The following is a 10,937-nucleotide window of genomic DNA, read 5'->3' on the forward strand; positions in this document are numbered from 1 at the left end:
ATTAGGATATCTAACCGATTTTAAAAAGAACTATGATGATGTCATCCAAGACATTACAAGGAGCCGACTTGTGTAATCTCTTGTATACAATATATAGCCTTGATATGAATCAAATGCAATCAAATAGAGAGAGATACAATGTGACAAAAAAACAAAATTTGGATTTTTCTAGTGTGTATTCTTGGTGAATCGTGTGTGCGATTGTTGAGAGTTGATGTATTATGTAACACTTTTGATCAATGTATTGTTTTTTGTATCGTTTAGGGAATGTTAACTCTCATTGAGTCGAACTACGATAAATTGAGCGTTCAATTGTGAGTGATTCACTTTGTATGAGATTATTGGACTAATTGAGATTATTCTGATGAAGTTACTAAGACCATCTCCAATGGAGATGGGGGTGGGTAGGGGTGAGGAGGCAAAACCACCTCCAATGGAGGTGGGTAATGGGGGTGTGGGTATGGCTTGGGTATGGGTGGGGAGGAGGGGAGGGGGTGTTTAGCTTGAGCTGCCCCCTTCCAGCTCACTTGCTGGAAGGGGGCGTGTGCCCACTCTCCATTTACTTTTTTTTTTTTTTTTTTTTTTTTTTTTTTTTCTTTTTTCTTTGTTAACCGATTGTTTCTTTTTTTTTTTTTTTTTTTTCTTCTTCTTTTTTTCTTTTCTTTTTTTGACATGTCAAATTTGTTGATTTTTATTTCTTTTTCTTTTGTATTTATTTTAGTATTATATCATTATTTTATTTTATTTCATTTATTTAGTTACATAATTTAATATCACATAATTTCAATAAAATCAACACTTTGTAAATAAATACTTTTATTTTTTTTCATTTCTTTCTTTTATTTTATTATTTCCTTTTAAATTATATTTTTATTCGTAATTTTATTATTATTTTATTTTGTTTCTTTATTTGGTTTTATTTTATTTTATTTTTTAATATATTTCTTTTATAATTGTAAAAATTAGAAAAAACAACAAATACGATTATTTTACTTTTTATTATAAATTCGAAATAACAACATAATCTTAATAAAACCAAACACTTAATTCAATTCGAAATAACAACATAATCTTAATAAAACCAAACACTTAATTCGTAAATAAAAACTTAAGTAAAATTATTACACATTTCCATTGTGTCTTGCCCACACATGAGCTATTAAATCACGCTGAAGGTTACGATTTACTTCAACCGATCGCATTGTGTGACGACGCCTCATATAATCAATTATGGATATACCGCTTGTTCTTGGGTTTAAATCTAATTCCTCATTTCTATCATAACTGTTGGCACGAGCTCTGCGAGATGTGGCTGGGTTGTTGTCATCGTCATCTGACTCAGCATCAGCGTATTCATCTCGTTCGTCTTCCACAATCATATTGTGGAGTACGATACATGTCATCATAATATTTCTTAGGTCCTTCAGATTCCACCCTCTTCCAGGCTGCTTCACTATAGCAAATCGGGCTTGAAGAATTCCAAAAGCTCGTTCAACATCCTTGCGGTATGCTTCTTGCATTTTTGAGAACAACTGTTCTTGATGTGTTCTCGGCTGCTTAATAGATTGAATTAACGTACCCCATTTTGGGTATATGCCATCAGCAAGATAATATGCCATGTAGTGATCTTTTTCATTTACCTGATAGTGAACTCTTGGGGAAATTCCTTGAACAAGGTTGTCGAACAAGGGTGAACGACCCAAGACAGTGATATCGTTTTGTGAACCGGGTACGCCGAAGAATGCATGCCATATCCAAGTGTCAGATGAAGCTACTGCTTCAAGAATAATTGTGGGTTTATGTTTTCTTCCCGAAAAGCTCCCCTGCCATGCAGTTGGACAATTTTTCCATGTCCAGTGCATACAGTCTAGTGAACCGATCATTCCAGGGAACCCACGTCGTTCCGCTTTGTCAAGTAGCCTTGTCATATCTGCGTTTGTCGGAGCACGGAGGTACTCATCTTTATACAACCGCAATATTGTTTTGCAAAATTCGCGCAAGGTCTCGGTTGCGGTTGTCTCTGCCATATGGAAAGTTTCGTCAATTGAGTCAGCAGAGTATGCGTAAGCCAACATTCGCATAGCAACTGTAACCTTTTGGAGTGATGAGAATCCTAATTTCTGGGCCCTATCAAGTTTTCTTTGAAAATATGGATTCGAGCGCTCGCAATCCTCAACCAAACGTAATAGTAAATGTCGTTTCATTCGGAACCGACGTCTGAAATCATCTGCATCAAAAACAGGATTGTCAACGAAGTAATCATTCATGAGTTGTTCGTGTTTACCTTTTCGGTCGCGAGGTTTATATTTGCGTCCAGGAACAGAGCCACCGTGTACAACCTCTTGATTAACGGCTGCTTCATAGTGTAGACGAGCAAGTGTATCTGCTTCGTTGTCTTCTTCAAGTATTTGCTCATTATATGCAACCCAATCGAATTGATTAGAACTCGAACCATAATTCATTATTGAAATATTTTGCTCGTAAAATGATTTAATGGATATATTGATGATGAAATATTTTATTGATTGAAACACATTTAAATAGGGAAGACAAGACATTAAGTAAAATTATTTGTAGACGTAATATAGAGAACAAATCACTTGGTGACACGTAAATTGAGAGATGGTGTTGATAAAGACTATACAAATTTGATAGTGACTATACATAAATTTGAATTCAAATTTTACTTTTTTCTTTTGCAGATTTTACTTTTGCAGACAACATCTATATGATTTAATTGAGAGATAATGTTGACAATGACTATACAAACTTGATAGTGACTATACATAAATTTGAATTCAAATTTTACTTTTTTCTTTTGCAGATTTTACTTTTGCAGACAACATCTATATGATTTAATTGAGAGATAATGTTGACAATGACTATACAAACTTGATAGTGACTATACATAAATTTGAATTCAAATTTTACTTTTTTCTTTTGCAGATTTTACTTTTGCAGACAACATCTATATGATTTAATTGAGAGATAATGTTGACAATGACTATACAAATTTTACTTTTGCCCTTTCGAAATTTACCCTGACCTTTCATATTTTACTTGTGCCCTTTCAAATTTTTACATTGTCTTCTACACTTCTTTACACACAATGATTTCTCTATATAATGAGAAGGGATATGTTAGACAATAATTCACATCTCCACATCTACACTTATATAAGAAAATTATCTATTTTTTATATGGCTCCCACTAAAGGTTGGTCAGAAGATGAAGATGTAGCTCTTACAAAAGCCTACATTGCGGTCTCGGAAGATCCAATTCACGGGACTAACCAAACTGAAGGAGGTCTGTGGAAGAAGGTTATGTCTACCATGAAACAAATTCTTGATGAGGAGGGGATTGCATATAATATTAGAACAAAAGATGCCGTACTCAGTCGGTGGAGAAAACAAATTTCTAAGTATTTGAACCACTGGTATTCGGCAACTAAAGAAGCATCAAGTGTTTGCGGTAGCGGAGGAAACCTGGTCGATGAGGTAAATGTTATGATAATAGTATTTTGTATTATTTATATATTTGCATAAAGTATATTAATTTTTAATTTGTATTTGTAGTATACTCTGGCATTGAGTATCTATCGAAGAAATGCTAAAAAAGCTTGGAACTTGCAACGTTGTTGGGAAGTTGGTAAGGACTGGGTGATGCTAAATGCGCAAGAAGATATGGTGGATGAAATTGAAACGGAGTTATTTCATTCGCAGTCCACATTTCCTTCATCTCAACCAATGAATTCCCCACCAAGTTATTCTCCACAACCGTATGTTTTACGGGATGAGCTACCACCAGTGGATACACATACTGACCAACGTAATAAGAGACCTATCGGATCGAAAAAAGCCCGTAAAGGCAAAGAAAAGGCGTCGCCTAGTTCTAATGCGGAAATTAATTATAATAATCAAGTAGATATACTAGAGGCCGGACGAAAGCTTAGGCATGATCAAAACATTGCAATCCAACAAATGCAAGAAGAACACAGAGTCATGGCAATGGATACAAGTAATTGCACTCCAGGTACAAAAGCATATTGGAAGTCGAAAAGAAAAGAGATACAAAGGAAACAAATCGCAAAAGACTTATTTGAAAGTTCTTCAGCCCATTTAGACGACGACGGATTTAATCCGTTTGATTGATCTCCCTTGTTCGATTTATATGGGTACTCTTTTCCTTGTGTCGGCCCACAAGGTTTTTGACGAGGCCCATTCGCATAAATATAAATCGCATAACAACTTTTTGGCCAAAAAATCCAAAAAAAAAAGAAAAACAAAAAAACCAAAAACAATTCCTTGTTCAATTAATTATTATTTTTTGTTTGTAGTAATCGTTATTATCCTAGATGTTTTTGGATTCTTGTTATATTATTCGGTTTTATCCTTGTTGTTTTTCAAATGTTGTTTTCGTGGTTATTATTCTTGTTTTTTTTCAATTATTGAATTAGTTGAAGATTATTTCTTTACTTATATTTGAATATTGTATTATTATAATTAAATTATTATTATTATTATTATTATTATTATTATTATTATAATAATTATTATTATTATTATTATTATTATTATTATTATTATTATTATTATTATTATTATTATTATTATGGTTGTTATTATTATTTTATTATTATTATAGTGGTGAGAGTGGGGATTGGAAAAAAAGTAATATAAGACCGAACGGTTGGAAACGACGTAGGTAGAGGGAGGGGGAGGGGGATGGGGAGGGGAGGGGGAGGGGAGGGGAAAACCCCCCCTCTCCATTGGAGATGCTCTAACGGTGTTATGTTCTAGGTGGGCAAAAGAGGCATTCGTTCCGTTGCCTTTTCCGTCAACTGTGTTAGAGAGAGTGAGACCCGTTATCTTCACCGACGACATCGTTTTGACTTGGGAAACAAAAACCCTGGCGGGAACTAAAATATTACTCACTGTGAAAAAATTATAAACCCTACTCTCTCTCTCTCTCTCACACACAAACACACAAACACACACTCTCGCACTATGCCGTCGTTCCCTCAGCCGGGCACCGTCACCATTTGCGAAATCAACCGCGAATTCGGTACGAAACTCTCCACCCCGTGCTCCCAATTTCAATCCATGTTGAATTTCACGGTGTCGACCCTCGAATTGTTTTCTAATTTTTGTTTAATTTACTCACGCAGTGACGTCAGATCACCTCAGCGATGATCAGGCCAAGGAGACCTACGCTAAAATTCTCGTACTTCGTTTCACTCGATACATTTTCTGTTCTTAGATTCAATATTTTTGAGGGGGTTTTGTTTTTGTTTTTGTTTTTGTTCGGTTGATAGGTTATTAATTGTACAACCCACTGATTCTAATTGCAGGGAACTGTTTTTAGTCCCATCCCGTTCGAACCAGACAACCTATTAGGCACGGTAACCGAACAGGAAGAGAATTCACGAAAGAAAGGCGTCTTATCAGCGGCATTGCAGGCTGTGCTGAGTGGCTCTCTCAGACCCCTTTTCCAGCCTGCTGACGTAATTGTCCTCTTTGACATCACTTTTATTTTACATATATGTGCTTAATTAGGATGGTTTAGCATATCCAAGCATAAGAGTTGTTAGAGTTGGTAGTTGTTGGACATTGGGTAATTTTCTACAGCGAGGGTTAGTAACTTGAATTGCAGAATGAATGCATCAAAATGAATTAGGTTTGTTCTGCGAATGTATGATATGAATGCAGTAAACTAATGTTGAGAAATTGGTTTGAGTTATAGTGTCATATGGAGAAATGTTTTCTGCTATTGGTATACATTTGGAATGGATCCAGTTTTTGATATTTAGTGAAGACATATTTGTTGGTTTTATTTAAGCAAATTTTAGAACTGGTTGACTAAAACTTATTTGTTTGTTTTATCGACATCTTTGGTCTTTGAAATGAATGAAACTTGAACATGCACCTAGTAACATTAGTCAGAAAGAAGCTGATTATTTGAAAGGAAAGGGACACGGACTAGATATAATAGATTCTTTAAATGTGCTCCGAGTATTGAGTTTTTTAAATGTTTAAATATTTTTTCAGGTAAAATTATTACAGGATGTCGATCTTCATAGTGTAAGTTGGCACCAGCACAAACACATTCTAGCCTTTATTTCTGGACCCCATCATGTGACAATCTCTGACTACAGTGATTCTGGTAATTACAATTACTACTTAGTTGATGCTCCGTTCTTGGTTGCCCGTGTGATACTTCAAGCTTCAAGTCCCCAGCCCCCTAAGGGGTTCCTTCTTGCTTTTTTACATTCATTTAATGCTCTGGCAAATGTTTTTCTGTTTCTGTGTCAAATCAGATGGAAAGCCTCCTTGTGTCTTGTCCCACGAGTCCCAGAAAGATGTAAAAGTTCTTGAGTGGAGACCAAATGGAGGGAAAACCCTTTCTGTGGCATGCAGGTCAGTCCTACCATATCAACCTCTTCTTCATTTCCAACAGAGTTACTTACTTATATCTTGAACTTACTCGTCGTCTAGTTACCACCTTGTAACTTGCTGATGATATAATATTTGGTGATAGGGGCGGCATTTGCATCTGGGCTGCTTCCTATCCTGGTAATGTTCCATCTGTGAGATCAGGGATCACTTCAAGCACACTTTCAAGAGGCTTGAGTAAATGGACTCTGGTGGATTTCCTTCAAAGTCTCGATTCTGAACAAATCAGTGCACTTTCATGGAGTCCTGATGGAAGATATCCTAATCAACTATTATTTATCTGTTAGGCATGAAATAGCCTTATGGTATTTCCATCTATTATTTTTGTAGCTATTTACATTCAGCAGTCTATTATCCACTGAATTTCTATTAAATACAGCTCAGCTATCCTGGGTAGTACATGTTGAATTGAATTATTCCTTGACTCGTTTTCACATATTTAGCATCAGCTTCATTTGAGAGTTCATCTTTCACCATTTGGGATGTTTCACAAGGTACACAACTTTCTCCTTACATATTTTCTATTCATTGAACAACGTACTACAAAAAGTGGAACTGGATGCCTTCATAAACATCAGAATGTTGTAAGTTCCCCTGTCCCATTTGCATGCAAGTCCCATGTATTTTGATGTGTGATGGGCTAAAGATGGAGTAGTATTCTATGCTGTTTTAAGAAAATATGGGAATTTTCCTTTTCAAGAGCGGGTCGTGCTTTCCTTTTGTGGCGAATGACTGTCTTCAGAACTTGGACCAGTCTTCCATAGGTCTTGAGAGTCTGGCAGAACATGGCAGTCCACTAACAACTCCTCATGAGAAGAATGTATTAAGTGGTGCCATTAATAAATACCAAAATTTGTTGAAGGAAGTTCTTTCATTGTTAGATTGTGAATGCTTCCGCGGAAACTAACTAGATGGTGTAGGAATATCTTGACAAAATGTATACAAGATTGGTTTAGGTGGTTGCTATCAGGGTATATCTTTCTTCATGACCAGGAGAGACAATATTGATGCTGATATACCTCTGACTCATAGGTTTTTCCTTGTATTAGCATACTGAATGTTTCATGTCAAATAGGCATACCACGATCTTCTTCACTATGAGTTAGCTATTAATGGCTTGTAGTTGTTTTAAGAACGAATATTGTAAACAGTACGCTATGACCTTTAAATTATGCTCTGGCATTTTTTTGTATTTTGCTATAGCTTCCATTTTGGCTATGCCACCTAATACTTTTAATTACAGGGCTAGGCACCCCTATACGAAGGGGTTTAGGAGGCATATCGCTGTTGAAGTGGTCTCCCACAGGAGATTATTTCTTTGCTGCAAAATTGTACTGTTGATTACCAGATACTTCAAGTTTCATATGCATGTTGCTAGCCTATAAAAATGCAACAATGTTATTGATAAGGAACTTTTTTTTGACGCAGTGATGGAACATTTTATCTCTGGGAGACAAACACATGGACATCAGAAACATGGTCCTCAAAAAATGAATTTGTCACGGTTGGTGGTTAATCTGCTATTTGTATTTTTAGGATGAGTGGCCTCTAGGCCATTTTTATAGTTATAATGTATTGTGTTTGTTGATCATTTTTGCGTGGCTTCTTGTAAGGATTTTTATTTCTTCACTGGAGAGTCAAAAGAATCAAGTGGATGATGAAACACAAGATTGTTAGTAGACATGATTAATATAAAATGGTAGTTATTGCTATAAGCATTTGTTGTAGACAATGTTCGGTGTACTTCCCTCTTTCTGGAATTGTGACTTTAGCTATGCACTCTTTCTTCTTGTTTATACTTGTGGATACGTTTATATTTACTGCTCGAAACTGCTTTTGGAGAGGTAAATTTCTGATTATTTCTCTTAATGTTGATGATAGGGAGCAACATGGGATCCCGATGGCCGTATGATACTTCTTTCTTTTTCCGAATCTTCAGCATTAGGTTCTATTCACTTTGCGTCAAAACCTCCATCACTAGGTATCTAATTTTAAGGTTTTTCATGAATTCTATTTCGTCAATGTCTATTGTGATTGTGATATGATTTGAAATTGTCTTGTTACTTGATAGGATATGGGGGCCCAAGATATGAGTTGATTAAGTAGTAGGTTGAAATAAGTAGATAATGTACAGTTGCAGAATTATAGCGTATAAGTTATAGTATGTATGAATATCATTGACGCAGTCAGAGACTTAAAAGGTTGTTTGGGAATGCTCCATGTTTCTTGACGTGAAGACTTTGCTTTTCAGTAAATCTTCAATAAATATCTTGAAAAGAAGGCAGATGAACCGTTTTTCTAACTTTCAAGAAAAAAAGCCTTCAGACCTAACCTATCTTACAACAGAAATGTTCTACTGTTTCTTTGTTGCCTTGGTGTATGTACTTCAATGCATTTTAACATGTTTTGATATGGTCTATTATGTAAATAAGTATCCGTTTGACATTATATTCCACATTTTTCCGACTCATTTTGTCTTTTTATTTTTTTTGCGACGATTTTCTCCAGATGCACACCTTATACCAGTTGAGTTGCCAGAGATTAAATCATTGACTGACAGGTAGAGAGATCCTTTAACTAAACTGTTTTCGGCCCAGCAGTAAATTACTACTTCAAAGAATTTAGGCTTATTAATTTCCGGTTGTCCGGAACTAGTGAACGTCCTCTATCTTATTGAGTTGTTCTAATGCGATATAATTGCATTTTATTTCTTTCATGCAGTATCAGGATCCCTTTTTTTACAGTAGTCACTTCAAATATAGCATTATACTTCTTTAAAGTCCTACACAGAAAGCTTCTTTAACGAACCACAGTCCACAGCCGTTGGATTAGTTCCCTGTTCTTTAGCCACTCTTTTCTTTTGTTTTTCTTTAGTCTCTTCTTAATGTTGCAAATTCAAGCTTTAGCATGTTACAGACGTGTTTTTCATCAGTGGTTCTGCACACATTTCATTTTTAGACCAGTCTTCTTATTTGGTCGCGTTCATGAATTGTCCTCTGAGAATATCAACACGTGCTAGCATTTATTTCCCTCTATCCCTGTGGTATACATTTCCCGTTAAAGTATTCCGTGGCAATAAAATTTTTATTCTTCGGATTATCAGCCCTTGGACATGTGCTAAAAACTTCTTCATGGTTGGCGTTACTAATTTTATTGTCATTCTACAGCCAAGTTATCGAGAAGATAGCATGGGATGCTTCAGGAGAGAGATTGGCAGTATCATATAAAGATGGAGATGAATTATACAAAGGGCTCGTAGCCATATTTGATGTTAAAAGAACTCCTTTAGTCTCAACATCTTTGATGTAAGTGCAAATCTGTAGCTTGATCATCACTTGTATTATTTATTTTCACTTGCACTTTCTTCATCGGACTCGTATATAAGTGAAAAAGGTAACTGAAAAAGGCATACACAAGCACGTAATACTGTCTGCTAATAAACACTGTTTCCGATTTTATTGATGCTCGTGTTTCATAATTATATATTGAGCTCATTGTAACGTGTATATTTGCAATTAAAGTGGATTCATCCGAGGTCCTGGAGACAACCCGAAGCCAGTAGCATTTTCATTCCATGACAAGTTCAAGCAAGGACCATTGCTTTCTGTTGTTAGTCCCTTTTGCCCCTTTCTTTTGCCCTTTTTCCCTTCTTTCGTCTCTTCTATTACTAATCAGCTTGACTCGGCTAATAATACAATTCCAGTAATATTGCTCATGCATCTTATTTCCACCATCACTCAGCCTCTAGACTAACTAAAAAATCGTGTGCAGTGTTGGAGCAGTGGATTTTGCTGCACCTACCCTCTTATATTTCGATGAAATATTCTACCGTAGTTGAGGTACTGCTCTAATCAAAATTATTTATATTTATATATACATGCTATGCTACTCCTCTCTTAAAAATAATGTCGTCTCACAAAATATATGATTTACGAATATGGATATTTTTGAACTGATATTAACTTGTTGATCAGTTTATTTTGGTTTATCATAATAATATCTAGGGATCAATTAAAGAAACTCAAAATGCAGATGAGCAAATGTGAACAGTCCCTACAGTGTGAGTATCGACTATCAATTCTTGAAGTTGACGATTCTAAGTAATAATTCTGCTGATTTATTTTCTTCCTCTTACCGTTGCTGAAATTTGTTTCCAGTTTCAGGTTATGCGGAGATTTATGTTATGAAAATTGATTGTATATTGATAAGAATTATCTGTTTGCTGATGCGTTGAATCAACTGATTTTCCGGCTTCTTTTTGGAGTTACCAGAAACCCTGCCAAGGGTACTCGTTTTATGGTAATAGAAACTGATTTCAAAATTTCATAAGAAGCACCCGTAAATTGAATGTAATACTTCGTTTGCGGTCTTCATAGCATTAGCATTCGCCTTTCCGATTACTTTTTATTTATATGGAACTGCTAATCATTTATTTTATGTTATCAATCATGCTGAATTCATTGAAATACGTGTTATTATTCGTTC

General features: G+C 35.4%; 3 protein-coding genes across 4 annotated transcripts; 2 read left to right on the forward strand and 1 right to left on the reverse strand.

Moving 5' to 3' along the window:
- The first annotated feature begins 332 nt into the window (after positions 1-332).
- LOC105976750 (Transducin/WD40 repeat-like superfamily protein) lies at positions 333-10,918 on the forward strand. 2 transcript variants are annotated; one of them, XM_088825059.1, is made up of 17 exons: positions 333-369; positions 4,775-5,064; positions 5,168-5,223; positions 5,351-5,503; positions 6,048-6,162; positions 6,317-6,416; positions 6,538-6,708; positions 6,888-6,946; positions 7,696-7,783; positions 7,881-7,956; positions 8,334-8,433; positions 8,961-9,012; positions 9,620-9,757; positions 9,974-10,061; positions 10,224-10,291; positions 10,457-10,512; positions 10,616-10,918. In XM_088825059.1, exons 2-15 carry the CDS (start codon positions 5,007-5,009, stop codon positions 10,269-10,271), a joined length of 1,302 nt encoding a protein of 433 aa, XP_088681185.1. In that variant the 5' UTR covers positions 333-369; positions 4,775-5,006; the 3' UTR covers positions 10,272-10,291; positions 10,457-10,512; positions 10,616-10,918. The 2 variants fall into 2 exon arrangements, with proteins under 2 accessions (XP_088681185.1, XP_012857467.2); XM_013002013.2 differs by having other exon boundaries at positions 342-369; positions 10,427-10,512; positions 10,610-10,918.
- Positions 1,070-2,525, reverse strand: LOC105970647 (uncharacterized). The gene has a single exon (XM_088825058.1). It carries the CDS (start codon positions 2,460-2,462, stop codon positions 1,122-1,124), a length of 1,341 nt encoding a protein of 446 aa, XP_088681184.1. The 5' UTR covers positions 2,463-2,525; the 3' UTR covers positions 1,070-1,121.
- LOC148766731 (uncharacterized) lies at positions 3,167-4,364 on the forward strand. Its single transcript, XM_088825456.1, has 2 exons — positions 3,167-3,497; positions 3,576-4,364. Exons 1-2 carry the CDS (start codon positions 3,201-3,203, stop codon positions 4,149-4,151), a joined length of 873 nt encoding a protein of 290 aa, XP_088681582.1. The 5' UTR covers positions 3,167-3,200; the 3' UTR covers positions 4,152-4,364.
- Positions 10,919-10,937: the final 19 nt, after the last annotated feature.

This window comes from Erythranthe guttata, chromosome 11, assembly GCF_056151865.1.
Source record: "Erythranthe guttata isolate IM_541 chromosome 11, IM_541, whole genome shotgun sequence".
Lineage (NCBI taxonomy): Eukaryota > Viridiplantae > Streptophyta > Magnoliopsida > Lamiales > Phrymaceae > Erythranthe > Erythranthe guttata.